Raw genomic sequence first — 15,572 nt, forward strand, 5'->3', positions numbered from 1 at the left:
GGCCAGATGCCATGATCTTCGTTTTGTTAATGTTGAGTTTCAGACCAGCTTTTGCACTCTCCTCTTTCACCCTCAACAAGAGGCTCTTGAGATCCTCTTCGCTTTCTGCCATTAGGGTGGTATCGTCTGCATATCGGAGGTTGTTGATAATTCTCCCAGCAATCTTAATTCCGACCTCTGATTCATCCAACCCGGCATTTCTCATGATGTACTCTGCATATAAGTTAAATAAGCAGGGTGACAATATGCAGCCTTGTCGTACTCCTTTCCCAATTTTGAACCAATCGGTTGTTCCATGTCCGGTTCTTACTGTTGCTTCTTGACCCTCGTACAGGTTTCTCAGGAGACAGGTAAGGTGGTCTGGTACTCCCATCACTTTAAGAATTTGCCACAGGTTGTTGTGATCCACACAATCAAAGGCTTTAGCGTAGTCAATGAAGCAGAAATAGACGCTTTTCTGGAATTCTCTTGCTTTCTCCATGATGCAGCGAACGTTGGCGATTTGATCTCTAGTTCCTCTGCCTCTTCAAAACCCCGCTTGTACTTCCGGTAGTTCTCGGTTCGCATACTGCTGAAGCCTAGCTTGTAGGATTTTGAGCATCACCTTGCTGGCATGTGAAATGAGCGCAATTGTGCGGTAGTTTGAACACTCTTTGGTGTTGCCCTTCTTTGGAATTGGAATGTAAACTGACCTTTTCCAGTCTTGCGGCCACTGTTGAGTGTTCCAAATGTGTTGGCATATTGAGTGCAGCACTTTAACAGCATCATCTTTTCGGATTTTAAATAGCTCAGCTGGAATACTGTCATCTCCACTAGCTTTGTTGTTAGTAATGCTTCCTAAGGCCCACTTGTCTTCACTCTCGAGGATGTCCGGCTCAAGTTCAGTGACCGCACTATCATGGCTATCAGGGACATTCAGATCTTTCCTGTATAGGTCTTCTGTGTATTCTTTCCACCTCTTCTTAATCTCATCTGCTTCTGTTAGGTCCCTGCCTCCTTTGTCCTTTATCGTGCCCGTCTTGCACAAAACGTAAGGAATGGGGGGGGGGCAATTTAAATTAGAGAAGCAGGTTTCTGAATCCTCCCCCTGCTCATCCTCCCCCAGCTGCCTTTTCCCCCTAGCCTGTCTCTCTTCCAGTCTTCAGCCACAGCTGAGCTTAACATATGAATGGGCTTTAAACAGAATTTGTTCACTGGTCTATCCAAACCCAGTATTGTTCACAGTGATCCAGGATCTCGGACTGAGAGAAACCAAGGTCTTTTTTACCTGGGCAGGCCAGGCCAGGCCTGGGGTGTTCTGCAGGCAAAGCCTGCACACTGCTGCTGAATAATGCTTCCTACCCCAAAAGAAAAGAGTGGCTAGGAGGAAGAGAGACCGAACTGAAGGGACAAAGTACCTGTAGGGGGCTGGTTCAGCACCCTTCGCCCAGCCATTCTTTGCATGGATCAACCTCATTTTTATCTCTGCTCAGCAACTACCTGCATCTTCAGGTCCAGTTAGAACCTAGACCTGGGCCACTGAAGCTCTTTCAGGTGGAGGGCCGAATTCCATTTCAAAGAACCTCTTGGGGGCCCCTTCCAGTGGTGGGTGGGGCTGAAGGCAAAGGGTGTGGGCCCCAAATTACCCAAAATGCCAGCCTATTTTAGCTTAAAGCTTTTACTGCCTTGGGAGCGGCACTTCAACCTTTTAGAATGGGGAAAACCTGTGCAAAAGCTGGGAAGCTGTCAAAGCACTGGTGACAGAGGGAATGGGTGGGGCCAGGGGAAGGTGGCATGGTCACCTGGGAAACCCCAGGAGAGCCAGATTTGGCTCTGGGCCTGAGGCTGTGCACCCCTGCCCTGAATAGCACACAGAAAGAGAACCATCTCTGCCTAACCCCTCCTCCAGGAGGGAGGAGTGTCCATTTTAAAAAATGCTGCGTTGTTCATGTTGGGTTCGTATTGCTGTCTCCTCTGTGAATTTCCAGCACAAAGAGCATTCCAGAATTCTCCTCCAAAGTACCCTAAAGACTCTCTTGTTCTGAGCCCCATCAGGCTGAGAACAGCCAGCCATCTGCTCCGGGGAACCCAGAGGTGAGCATAATAGCTGAGCAGAAGCGTGAACTTCAGCTACCCACATTTCAAAGTCGATTCTCTGTCCCTTCACCTCCCTGCCCCCTTGCTAGCCTCTGCAAGATTTTTAACATGCAAATCAGTTTAGATGGTCTTTATAACCACATACAATTTTAAATACGTCATCACAATGGGTCAGGAAAACCAACCTTCATGTTTTAGGGAGGAGAAGACAAAAGAGCTCCGGCTACTGGGCGGTATAGAAATGAAATGAAATAAATAAATAAAATAAGTCCTTGAGCCTATTACCCCAGGGATGAGAGGCATGTCATCTCCTAGACATGCTACGTATGTAGACATGCTACCTAGACATGCAACCTAGACATGCTACGTATGACAGTTAAATGGCTTCATGAAAGACAGTAAAAAATGCACTGCTGTACTGATGAAACCAACACCGCTATTGACTAGTACACGCATTCTAGCAATGCGTCCTTTGGTGCCCATCTACGCATTCTACAGAAGGAGATGCCAGACGTCTGCAGCATATATTGCTTGCAGCCGCAGGTGCTGTTGTGGGCTCCTACTGTGTGTGAAACAGCTCTAATGCAGGAAGGTTTTGTGATGACGCAACATCTGTTGTTGTGGACTTTGCTCCTTTCGCGAGCTGGGCAAGCTTCTGACCATTGTCTGGAATAACGCAGAGGCTGCACCTTGTGTCGGGCAGAGCCGCTGCTGCTGCCACCGGCAAAGGGGGGGCGAGGGAAGGTTTGCTTAATCCACAAATGAGGCAATTTCATGAAGTTCAGCAATCTTCTTCTAATACCAGAGGCCAACCAACTGAACGGTGATCTTCAGGCTTCAAATTGTGAAGGGGTGAAAGAAGTTCAGGGAATGTACTTTGCTCCGAATGACAGCACTGGTAAAAATCCCCTTCAAGGTTTGCCATCAACAACATCCATGCATTTAAGGGGCTTTCCTCATTTCCAAGACAAAAATTGCTTCTGCTTTCAAGCTTGTAGTGCCCCTACACAGTTCTCTAAAGGAGGGTGAAAGCTGGCCATGTTGTAAGGCATGGTGAGGACTCCACCACTGGACCGGACCAAAGACTGCACTAAGTGCTTGTGACCCCAAAAAGACTAGCTAGAAGTTGGAAAGCCTGCAAAGCCTCATGTGCCATCACAAGAATGAGTTCATTTGCAAAGCTAACTTGGTATATATTTTGCAATTTACCAAGACATCCTGTTTTGTAAATTCCTTGCCTCCAGAGACACAATTTTGATTTCTCAATCATGCTGCATCTAACCCATTTTTTAAAAATAAATGGCATAAAGCAACACCCATTGCATGACTCTTGCTGGACTGTACCACTTCAGCATTCAGACACACAACAGCCTACCAGTAGCCTGAAATAGTTCAGTGTACAAGGGGCAAAAACAAGTCAGGAGGCGGGAGCAAAGAGATGGAACTCCGGATTTAAGCCAAGAGTACCCAGGTCTAAACAGAAAGAGACTGTCTTGGTCCTTCCCCTTGGGAACATTTACAGAAGATTAACAGCCTGTCAAACGTATTTGTATGAAGGGAGATCTTGGTGTTATAAACCTGTATTTTTCTGGAGTTTATGATAGCTATGAAATATAGGTGTGGCATGCTTAAGGTCACTATGACACAGATGAGATGGACATGGAAGAGTTCTTGCAAAGGTGTCCTAATGGGCATTTCTTAGAGCCAATTACTTTGCCAAACTCTCAAAGCTGGGGTGAGGGAGGAAATAATTTGAAATTTCTACAGCACGGCACTTTCCCCCACAATTATGCTATTAACAACAACAGCATGAAACACAAAAGCTTCCAGGCATGGAGACCTAAAAATATTTTGTGATTGTTCCGGGAAGTCTACAATGCCTGATATCCTAGAGAAGTTGCAGGGGACCTTTTTTTCTGGTGAGGGCTGCACTCCCTTGGGACTGCAAGCTGACAATAAGTGGGACTGAAGCTGAAAGTAGATAAGAACATAAGAAGAGCCATGATGGATTAGACTAAAATCCTATCTAGCCAACATTTATTTTGTGGTCAATCTTTCTCTTCCTCCCTTCCTGCTACCCCTTCTTTCTCTCCCTCCCTCCCTCCCGCTTGTCCTCTTCCTCCTTGCCCAGCTGGCTACTGGGGGAAGGACAGATTCCTTTTGGTAGAGAAATTAATTGCTTGCAGAGGGCTTTTGAAATTAGGCCGAGGGCTGCAGGTGGTCCACCAATGTCCTACAACAACATCCAGGGCAGCATCTGGGATCTTTTAAAAAAAAATGTTGAAAAATAGTTTTAATTCTACCCCCACCCCGCAAATGTAAAGGCCCGGAAAAAAACCAGAAACCTTTTTTCCGAGGAATATTTTTGGGTTTTTCCAAAAAATTGGAAAAATTTAACAGCTCTGGATTATGAAATATTTTCTTTTAGAATTTAAGACAAAGTGTTTATATACTGTTAACTAGCCTTTACTCCCTGAAAATTATTTCTAAATCTATGTCATAAGAACACTTTTATAGAAAGGCTAGAGATGTAAAATATCTGGGAATAATGAAGCCATGGAGGAAAATGTTTCTTTAATCCTCTCTGTAAGATTCCCAGCATAGTTATTTCTTTCATTCCTTATTAAAATTATTGATCTAAAGTATTTTTTACTGATAGACATTTATGCTCCATTCCCAAACATGTTAGTAGAGTCACCTTATCATAATAGTGGAAGTAAATTCTTGACAGTTTGGGTATTGTTCTATAGAGTCCTCTGTTTCTGGGCTTGTACTGGTTAGATGCTGTACCAGTCAATTAATGTAGTTCAAATCTAAAGCCCACGTGTTAAAAACACTGTAGATTATCCAGTTACTGTCACCAGATGTGACAGAACAGCAAGCGGGTTATCCCGTCTATGTTTCTTTTTAAAAACTCAACTTTGAGGCTTGGGTTTATAGAACTCACTGCCACAGTTTTTAATAAAGTTCTCAATTAGACCTCACCACTAGGAAATGCTGCCTCAGCTATAAACATTTTTAGCTGCTGCCCCTAGAATGAACCCTCTCTGCCTAAAAGAAACTCAGTAGCCTGCTTCCTATGGTGTAGGCATGGGACTGACACTTCCACTAGAGACAACTTTTCAAAACGAACAAAAAATAATACGTTCATTAATGGAAATTATTTACAAAAGTGAATGAAATGTCACTCTTCATATAATCTGTTGAGATTGCTTAAAGGTTGTTAAATTAAATTTGATGCTTACCACAGAATCATAGAATAGTAGGGCTGGAAGGGGCCTACAAGGCCATCGAGTCCAACCCCCTGCTCAATGCAGGAGTCCAAGTCAGAGCATCCCTGACAGATGGCTGTCCCGCCTTGTCTTGAATGCCTCCAGTGTGGGAGAGCCCACCACCTCCCTAGGTCATTGGTTCCATTGTCGTATTGCTCTAAAAGTCAGGAACTTTTTCCTGATGTTCAGTTCTTTCAGTCTCTCTTCATAGGGCTTTGTTTCCAGTCCCCTGATCATCTTTGTTGCCCTCCCCTGAACCCTCTCCAGTTTATCTGCATCCTTCTTAAAGTGTGGTGCCCAGAACTGGACACATTACTCTGGATGAGGCCTAACCAGTGCTGAGTAGAGGGGAACTAGTAGTTCCCGGGATTTGGGCGCTATGCTTCTATTAATGCAGCCCAAAATAGCATTTGCCTTTTTTGCAGCCACATCACATTGTTGGCTCATATTCAGCTTGTGATCTACAACGATTCCAAGATCCTTCTTGCTTGTAGTGTTGCTGAGCCACGTATCCCCCATTCCTAAGCTCAGTCTTTCCTGGCTAAATAAAAGCTCAACAGCTTTTCCTTCAGATCAGATTTCCCTAAGCTCCACTCCACAAACAGATTTAGGAATTTCCCTAAACTTCCTTACAAACAGGAACAGATGCTGTACATGGGTCTTCCTCTGCCTCCAGTTCTTCCTGCTTCTTCTGGCTTCTATGATGATTCAGATATTTCAGGGAGTGCTTGCTGATGTTCCCTCTGGTAAGACATTAAATAGGAACCTAAAATATGTTATGTATATCTTGCTTTGCTCATAAAATTGTCATGTTTTGGTACATTAACTGTAAAAGTGCAGTTTATTCAGACAATAATTACAAATTTACTGAGTTTACTTTTAAAAGTTTTTAAATATAATGATAATTTTATGAACAAAGCAAGTTATACATAAAATAACTTCAGGAACCGAAAGGCTGCTTTATGTTCCTAAAGCAGCCTTCCCCAACCTGGTACCCTCTAGATGTTTTGGACGACAATGCCCAGCATTTCTGACCATTGGCCGTTCTGCCTGAAGCTGATGGGAGCTGAAGTCCAAAATATCCAGAGGGCACCAGGTTGGGAAGGCTGTCTTAAAGCAACAAAGTAACTTTAGATCTGTAAAGAGCACTAAAAAAAGTATTGCTTATTTTTCCATTTTCCCCAAAATTTCCTTTCCCGCCCTAAACCCTCTGGAAAAAAACAATTTTTTCCCCCATGGCCTCAACATTTCTGAAAATTTTACATCTCTACCGTCTGCCCACCAGCACCACCACACATTTACAGAATACAGTGGAAGAAATTTAACTAAAAGAGAAAGAACCAGAGAATGAACACGTGTACCACCAGAGTAAAAGGAAATTATTAGGATCGCTCTGAATGTTACTTCCCTAAATGGTCACTGATCCCGAGTGGGCCTCTCAGTCCTTGCACATGGATGCCTGCCTTGCCAGGCTAAAGCTGTCACTGAGAAAAAGGACACTTGCACAGGATTCATTCCCCAGCTTTGTATGGACAACAACGGACTCACCTGAATCACCCTGGATGCCATTTTCCAGAACTTCCGTTTAATGAATGAGAGATAAAACATTTAGAAGATGAAAAAGCCTCTTTACAAACTGACAGTTGAGTTCAAGCAAAGCTTATAAAATAGCACTGTGGGCATCCATGGCTGCAGAAGCTAGAAGCCACGGACTTTAATACCTGATGGGCTCTGCACCACGGAAGGTGTGGAAGTGGAGCTGGCCGCTGCTGAATCACAGCGCCCGGTGCTCCCGCTGGATGAAGGGGATGGCGATGAAAGCGGCGAGGGGTTGGGCTGGCTGATGCACTGGGCGACGGCAAAACCTGCAAGAGAGGAAACAGAAGTTACAAAGAGGGAAGACGGTAAAGAAAGGCAGGAGCATCCCCACGCAGGAAGGAGACAGCCACATCATAGGGGGACACTAGTGAGCTGGAATGGAAGGAAGGCATGTGGCCAGAAGGCACGAGGGACAGCCAGATCTAACAGGAACACAGCACACAACACAGCAGTTCATCTGATAAATAAGTAAGGAGGACCATGAGAAGGGCCCTGCTGGAGAAGTCTGAAGACCTATCTGCTCCAGCATGTTGCTTTCCAGTGTGGCCAGCCACCATATTTTTATTTATGTATTTATAGCATTTTTACCTTGCCAAAAGACTCTCAGAGCAGCTTACACAGATTTATGAGAGAGCCCCTGCTCTCAGGCTTAAAATCTAAAAGACATGACACAAAAGGAAAAAGGATTGGGAGGGAGGAGGGGGAAAAAAGCACAAGGCAGGCACCAGTTCTTAGTTTCAGAGTTCTAATATGTGTTTCTTCTGGCAGGGAAGGGCAAGGCACCTCCCTGCTGCTGCTCCTTCTCCAGCCAATGTGTGGGGCTCCCTTGGTCTCCCCCTTGCTGTGAAGTTCATCCTGGGCAGCGGGGGGGGGGGGGGGCTCCCAGTGGCCCGCAGGTCTCTGCCGACGGAGGAGGCTGGAGTCTGCAGTCCCAGAGAAGTGGCAGCTGGAGTGGAGTGTTTCTTGTGGCAGAGAGGGGTGAGGTGAGTGCTCTTCAGTGGTTCCCCAGTGCCTCCAGGAAGCCCCCAAGCAGGGCACAAAGGCAAGATCCCACCCCTGCCATATGTCCCCACCACCTGGCGCTCAGAGATATTCCGCCCCTGGGCACAGAGAGTTCATTCCAAACTGTAAGGGCTAATCAGATCATTGGGAGATGCCCCATACGGAGCCAGACCATGGGGCCATCCACCTCAATGTTGTCTCTAGCAGGGGTGGGCAACCATCCAAAACATCTCCAGATGTTTTGGACAACAACTCCCAGAATCCCAAATGATTTGCCATGCTGGCTGGGGCTTCTGGGAGCTGTAGTCCAAAATATCTGGAGGACACCAGGTTGCCTGTTGCTAGATTACACTGACTGGCAGCAGCTCTCCAGGGTTTCAGACAGGAGTCTTTCCCAGGCCTATCTGGAGAGGCTGGGCCTTGAACCCGGGACCTTCTGCATGCACAGAGCAGGGGTCCTGCAACTGAGCTACAAACCCTTCCTCCCTTGGTTCCAACAAGTGGAGGAGCCCTGCTGGATTGGATCAACGGTCCATCTGGTCCATCACCCTGTTTTCCTTGCTGGCCTACCAGATGTCTCTGGGAAGCCCAAACAGGACATGAAGGCTGTAGCCCCCACTCAGTGTTTGCCCCCCCCCACAAGTTCTATTCAGTGGTACACTGCTCCTGCTCCCGGAGGTTCCATATAGCCATCACGATTAATAGCAATTGAGAGACCTGTTGCCCTCCTCCACGGATTGTTCAAATCCCCTGAGGAAAGAACAAAAGAAAAAGTGAAGCTCCTATCACTGAATTAGTACATCACTGGGCACTTCAAATTTTCTTCCTGCGGGGAAACTTTTCCAGGTCGCCATCTGCTGCAGAACCTTCTGCATTTTGCAGAAGATTCTGCGGTGCGTTCTAGCCACAAACCCTGTTCACACAGGGCAATGCTGGAGCCCACCTGGTCTCACCGTCAACCCGTGTGAACTGAAAGCATGGCTCTAGCGCGCACACACACACGTACATGCACACAGGAAAGTGAAGCCACAGATGTTGTAAATGGTTCTGAAATCCAGTGCCCTATTGTTCTTCCTCAAGAAAAGTGTGTGTGTGTGTGTGTGTGTCTCCAGACCAGCAGGAAGCAACCAGAAAGGGGGGCAGGGCGGGAAGAGGGGGAGAGAGAGAGATCAGAGCTACCAAAGATACACTGGGCTTCAGAATAAATATTCAGGACTTGTGGCTTCTTTCCTTGCGGGGAGGGGAGGGCAAGTTCCTTGCTGCTGCACAGACAGTCCTCTTGTTTATTTCCTAGAAGCCACCCAAGGCTCTCCTGGAGCTACATAGTGAATGGGAACATGATTAGGGGTGGGCAGGCTGCCCAAAGAAATGCTTCCATGCCACTACTGATCTTTTCGTAAACTTCCAAGGACCCTCAGGTTTCCCTGGAACACAGTTTGAACTGTAGGACTGAACTGTAGGACCTGAAGACTTTGGGGGATCAGCCAGTTCATGTCCAATCACTTTCCTTCACCTGAAGCAGACAGGAACTTCCACTCCTGGGAATGCAGGCAGCTTGTGCATCCTGAGTGTGCCAACTGCCTCCAAGCGAAGGCACAGACAATCAGGTGGGGCATCCAAGGAGGCAAGGGTTGAGCTGCCCAGCTATGGAGGCTGACAGATTTACACATTACACTGCAACAAACACAGGCTAACCCACCCAGTGTACACTTCACAGAGAACTCCGCCTAGTTAGGGTCTCTTTGAGCGCACCTGCATGATGAAGGCTTTCGTAAACAGTGTGAGTTGCATTTGCTCATTGTGATTTTTAGATGTATGGCTGACACAAATTTTGAAAAGGCATTTCTAAAAGAAGAAACCAATTAAAGCATTTATTGAAAGACAAAGAAAGGAAAATGTTCATATCATGCAGCCTTCCCCAAACTGGTGCCTTCTATATATGTTGGACTACAACTCCCATAACTCTGTTTACCGAGGTCCAGTAAGGAGATGCTGCTGCAGATGCCACCTCTCGTGGAGTGAAGATGAACAGCTGCAGAACCCTTCCACAACCTGGTGCCCTCCAGATGTGTTGGACTGCGACTCCTATAATCCCCAGCCAGCATGCCCTGCGAATGATGGGAGTCTTAGTCCAACATATCTGGAGGGCACCAGGTTGGGGAAGGCTGATAGAGTGCATCTGAAGCACTCGAAGTGGTTCACATCTCTAACCTCAGTAATCCTCACAACAGTCCTGCAAGGTAGACTAGTCTTATTATTTGCTTACGCAGAAGGGGCGAATGGGGCCACGGCTGAGAGAATGGATGTTCTCTTGAGAGTAGCCTCTCTTGAGGCTACTTGATGTGTTTCTGGAAGGCAGGATTTGAACTGGGGCTTTCCACTTTACTGCCTTTGTGCACATAGGAGAAACGGCTTCTCTGAATACACGCCTCAAGAGGCATGTAAATAGAACAATGGGAATGCAGAGACAGCACCAGCAGCCTGGCGTCCCAATCAACTCGGCACTTTCTCACTCACTCATATGACTTTTGGATTCTGCTGAGTTCTGGGGATTCCATAACTTCAGCAAATTTCACTGGGGCAACAGCTGGGAGCAATTAAGTTGTTGGCTCTTCCCGACTAGCAATTACTGGGTGCCAAGACGAATGGCAACGAGTCCAGAAGTTTGGTAAAGTGACTCTGCAACAGCAGCTTTACAGGATGGTAGCTTCACCCTCTCCCCCTCGGTCACCGCCAAACCAGGGCCAGGAATGGAGCAAAAAGCAATGGCTATAGTTTCTCATTGTTTCTTTTGGGAGAGAAAAACCAGGGAAAAGATGCCAAGAAGGGGGCAGGTTTGGGTACGCCCTCCAACTCTGTCTCTCAAATGTGGAGCTCTGCATACTTCAGCCTATTCACTGCCACCATCTCCCCCTGGGAGTGGTGACAGAAGTGGAGCCATCCAGAAGCAGCCTTTTTCCAAGATGGCCAGAGGCGGCGGGGGGGGGGGGGGATGCAAGGACAGAGAGGATTACACAACCAGCCTCTCCCTGTTCCTTAACCAGGCACAGATTCTGCCCCCTGGCTGTGTGCTCCTACTCATCCACATATCAATTGTCCACACCCTTCGCCATAGGCATTCGGGGGCCATTTTAATGACTCTGAAGATGCCAACCTGGTTAAAGGGTAAATTCACTAGCTACCTGGAAAAAGGGTGTGTGCATGTGCTCACGCTAGGGGAAGGATGGCAGGGAGGGGAGTTGGGAGGGAAGATATAGGGTGCTTGGAGGGCAGGGCTAGTGACTAAGTTTCTCTGTGCCCACCTGGTTTCTAGATCCAGCAATATCCAACTGGATAGCAATCTTCATGGGAGTTTGTCTTTGGGGGAAGGGGAATAGCTCAGTACATAAGAAGAGCCATGCTGGATCCGACCAAGGGCCATCCAGTTCAGTATCCTGTTCACAAACTGGCCAACCAGCTGCCCATGGGAAACTCACAAGTGGGACACAAGTGCAATAGCACCCTCCCACCCATGTTCCCCAGTGACTGGCATACATGGGCATACTGCCTCTGACACTGGAGGTGGCGTGGAGCCATCAGGACTAGTAGCCATTGATAGCCTTCTCCTCCAGGAATTTGCCCAGTCCCCTTTTAAAGCTATCCAAAGTGGTGTCCATCAGTAATCTTGTGGAAATGAATTCCATAGTTTAGTTCTATGCTGTGTGAAATCCTTCCTTTTATCTGTCCTGAATCTTCTACCCATCAGCTTCATGGGATGACTCCATTGGGTTCTAGTACTAGATATGTGTAAGGGCAGCATGATCTTGGCAGTGGTAGAGCCCCTGCTTTGCATGCAAAAGGTCCCCGCTTCAGTCCCTGACATCTCCAGGTGGTACTGGATAAACCCAGTCTGAAACCCTGCAGAGCTGCTGCTACCAGTCAGTGACGGGAATACCCTATGTTCCTATGTTGAGGAGGGGTCATGGCTTCACTGCAGAGTCCATGCCTTGGATGCAGAACACCCCAGCTCCACTCTTGGAACCCACTGCCAGTCGGAGAAGACAGTAACTGGACTAAATGGCTTCATTCAAAGTGAGGCAGCTTCAGAAGCGGGGGAAGGTCGCCGGGGGCTCAGTGGTGGAGGAGATCAACTGCATGCAGAAGCTTATGATCCCCAGCATCTCCAGTTAAAGATAGGAGGGCCAGAAAACTCCACCTTCTACCCGATAACCCCTCAGGCACCCCCTGGGAGCCATCGCCAACAGTTTGGCTCAGGGTCAGATAGGATGGGTTTACAAACCACTCTGAAACCCTATAACAAGCCATGGGTTTCAGGGTGGTTTGCAAACCACTCCAGCCACCCACATTTTGTCAGGTTGAGACATCATGACAACCTGCACCCAGCAATAGTTATGCTAATTAGGCAGCTCATGACCAGCACACAGGGAGAGGGAAAATGAACCACCGTGGCTTATTTGCCCTCCATGATCATGCAAAGTGGGCAATGTTTTACCATGTATGGGCTGGGTTCACACAAAACAACAACTCAAGGTTAAGCATGGGTTGAGTGTGGGATGTTGTTGAAACGTGGGTTATTGTGCTGTGTGAACCCAGCCATGCTAACCATGGTTTGTTAGCCATGAACAACCCACGAAGAGAACCCATGGTTTGTTGTTGGGTTTTGAACTGTGGGTCATTCGTGGTTAACAAATCATGGTTTGTTAGGGTGGCTGGGTTCACACAACACAGTGACCCATGGTTGAATGACAACCCAGAGTTCAATCCATACGCAGCCTTGAGTGTGGGTTTCTTGTGTTGCGTGAACCCAGTCACTGTGTTCAGTAACCTTCCCTGCCATTGCTGGCCAGTGCCACTGTTTCATTTTAACGACCTATGGCAGACTTTTGCCCATGCTAGCGCCCTCCAAATGCATTGGACTACAATACCTATCACCCCAGCCTGCTGGCTGGGGTTGATGGGTGCTGTAGTCCAACACATCTGGAGGGTATCCAGCATGGGCAAGGCGGGCAGATGGCTAAATACAGTATAAGTTACTTGCCTCCATATAAGGCAGGATAGTATGTTCATCTCTCTCTCTCTCTCTGTCTCTCTCTCTCTCTCACACACACACACACACACACACACACACACACTACTCTTGAACCTGCAAGGATTCCAAAGCAATGACACAGAAAGAGCCTGACAGTGAGTTGCTAGCTGCCTGGAGCCAAAAATGACCTGTCTGGTCAAATGAGGTTACGACCAGCACTGCATGTAAACAGCGATTCCACAGAAGTACAGAAAAAGAACAGGCGGTGGTACAAGGCAGAGGACTTGGGTTCCTGAGAATCTCAGCTTTCGTTTAAAAGCAAACAGTGTTTCTAGCCCTTATGACTGTGAATGCATGCCTGAAAGTATGTGGGCAAAACTTGCTAAAGTCTAAAAAAAGATCCCGAGGGTTGACTGACTTAAGCTTTCCAGTGGGGATGGGAGGGGAAGCAGAACTGCAGTGTCCTGCTCAGCTCTTTGCTACTCCTCCTCTGCCTAGCAAGATCTGGGATTATGCCGATTTGCCTGAGTTGTATAATGTGCACAGATCAAATTCACCTTTGCACGCTGCAGAATTTAAATTAAAAAAACATCAGCATGATGCACACACATTGCTTCTGGCTATATGCGATTGTCCTGGGGTGCCTGGAAAAACCAAAGTGGCCTTCCTGGCAGTTGTGGTGGCCAAAAACATCTGGAAGCAGAATGCACCTCTTACAGGTAAACAAGACATGTAGTATGCCTGCCTGGGAATCAGGGAAGTGATATTCCTTTATTGCAAAAGGCCAATTGTTGTAGAAAAGGAGCCTTTAGAGCGTGTGTGGCGGGCAGGGGAGGCCCACAATATTTAATCCACATGTGTGACTCAGTTACAGCTTCCTCCACTTCTCCCACTGTTTACAGTTACTCCACAGGAACCTGTGCTCAGGGATTCCCCCCTGCCTGCCCCTGCCCCCCATGTTTGGTAACTGAAGTGCCCACGGCTTCTCAGCAGCATGTGCAAGAACTGCGTGCCAGCCTTGGATTGTTCCACCCAGTTTTGAATACTTCCAGGAAAGCGTGCGTCGGGATTCCAGCTCTTCTTAGGGCCACAGGTAGGGAAGAGAAAGCCAGAGGCACTGTGTCTTGGCTACTGCTCAGCCACTACTGCCCCCTACTCTTTCCACAGCGTTAACACGTGAAGTAGAATCAAGGGGCGTTTAGATTGTAAGCTCCTAAGTGGCAGGCACCTGTCCTCTTGTGCTCTGTAAAGCACCAGGGACATTTTGGGTACAATAACAGAGAAAAATGATTAACAACAACGGCAGAGGAATGGAATGGAAAAGATGGGCAGATCTAACAAATGGACACAATCCACCAGGGAGTTCTCCTCCACAAACCCCACTGAAATGAAGAAGAGGTGGGAAGGATTTGGATTTTTCAGCTCAGCCTTCACGCTGCCTTGGGCAGCCACGTCCACCACTTGCACCAGTATGATGCTGTTGACACATATGTGAACGCATGCAGCCCAGCCGCTTACGATGTATCCCACCTCCAACCCAAGCTGGCTTATATGCCAGCAATTTCACCGCAGAGCAAGTCTCAAGGGATCTGTTCATTCAAAGTATTTGTATTCTGCCTTTCCACAGTACAGTTCTACAGGCTAGGCTAACGCATACATATAAAATTACGATACCACCTCCCAACTCATTCACATAACAGTGCCCAAAAGTGATGGCAGCATTCTTTACAGTTGTTGATAGTTACTCTACATCCATGCAGTGCAATCTTTTGCCACTTGCTCTGATTCAGACAGCCTATGCACACATAAGGGAAGGTGTGTGCAACAGTAATATAAAATGTTTGTTGAACACCTTGCCAGAACCCAAATTTGCCACAACCCAGCTCTGCCAAAGCATTCTTCCATGCTAATATAGCTCCCAATGGTACACAAAAAGTTTATCTCTGACACTAAGAACCAGGAGTCTCATTAAGAGTGGGGAAGAGTACATAAGAGAATCTTATTTACATGGAACGAATTATGTATGATGTGGAGAAAGTGGATAGGGAGAAGTTTTTCTTTCTCTCTCATAATACTGGAACCCAGTGGGGGTCCTCTCATGAAACTGATTGGTGGGAGAATCAGGAGAGATAAAAGGAAGGACTCCTTCACACAGCACAGAGTTAAAACTATGGAATTCACTACAACAGGATGTAGTGATGGCCACCAATTTGGATGGCTTTAAAAGGCAAATAGACACGTTCATGCCAGATAAGGCTATCAATGGCTACTAGTCAGGATGGCTCTATATTACCTCCAGCAGCATACTGCGCCTGAGATTAGAGGCTGCTCCATTCTGCTCCAACGACATTCATGTACAACATCTCAGAATTCCAAATAAAATACACAAATCTGGCAAGGCACACAAGGGTTCACAGCTGGCCTTTTTTGGATAAAATACAAGCTCCACTTTTGAATTTGACATCAGCCACTTCAGAGATTCAAACCCTACCCCACCCCCCAGGTCTGCTGTGGGGCACATGGAAAGCTACTATTCAGAGAACACAAAAACCAGTTGCATGACCCTTTGGGTCCTGGCCAAGCCACACAGAACT

At 47.1% G+C, this 15,572-nt stretch overlaps 1 protein-coding gene across 2 annotated transcripts in view; it reads right to left on the reverse strand.

Moving 5' to 3' along the window:
- CLEC16A (C-type lectin domain containing 16A) overlaps nt 1–15,572 on the reverse strand; it is a 118,946-nt gene that overhangs the window by 12,798 nt on the left and 90,576 nt on the right. For both annotated transcript variants that reach the window (XR_014785487.1, XM_084818095.1), the window contains exon 22: nt 7,070–7,213. Coding sequence is in view for 1 of the 2 variants with exons in the window: in XM_084818095.1 (XP_084674221.1) it covers nt 7,070–7,213 (144 nt within the window). In the remaining variant the exon portion in view is untranslated. The remainder of the gene's footprint in view (nt 1–7,069; nt 7,214–15,572) is intronic.

The sequence above is a fragment of the Heloderma suspectum genome, chromosome 12 (assembly GCF_057233095.1).
Source record: "Heloderma suspectum isolate Gila_16-S chromosome 12, 16-S_ref, whole genome shotgun sequence".
NCBI lineage: Eukaryota > Metazoa > Chordata > Lepidosauria > Squamata > Helodermatidae > Heloderma > Heloderma suspectum.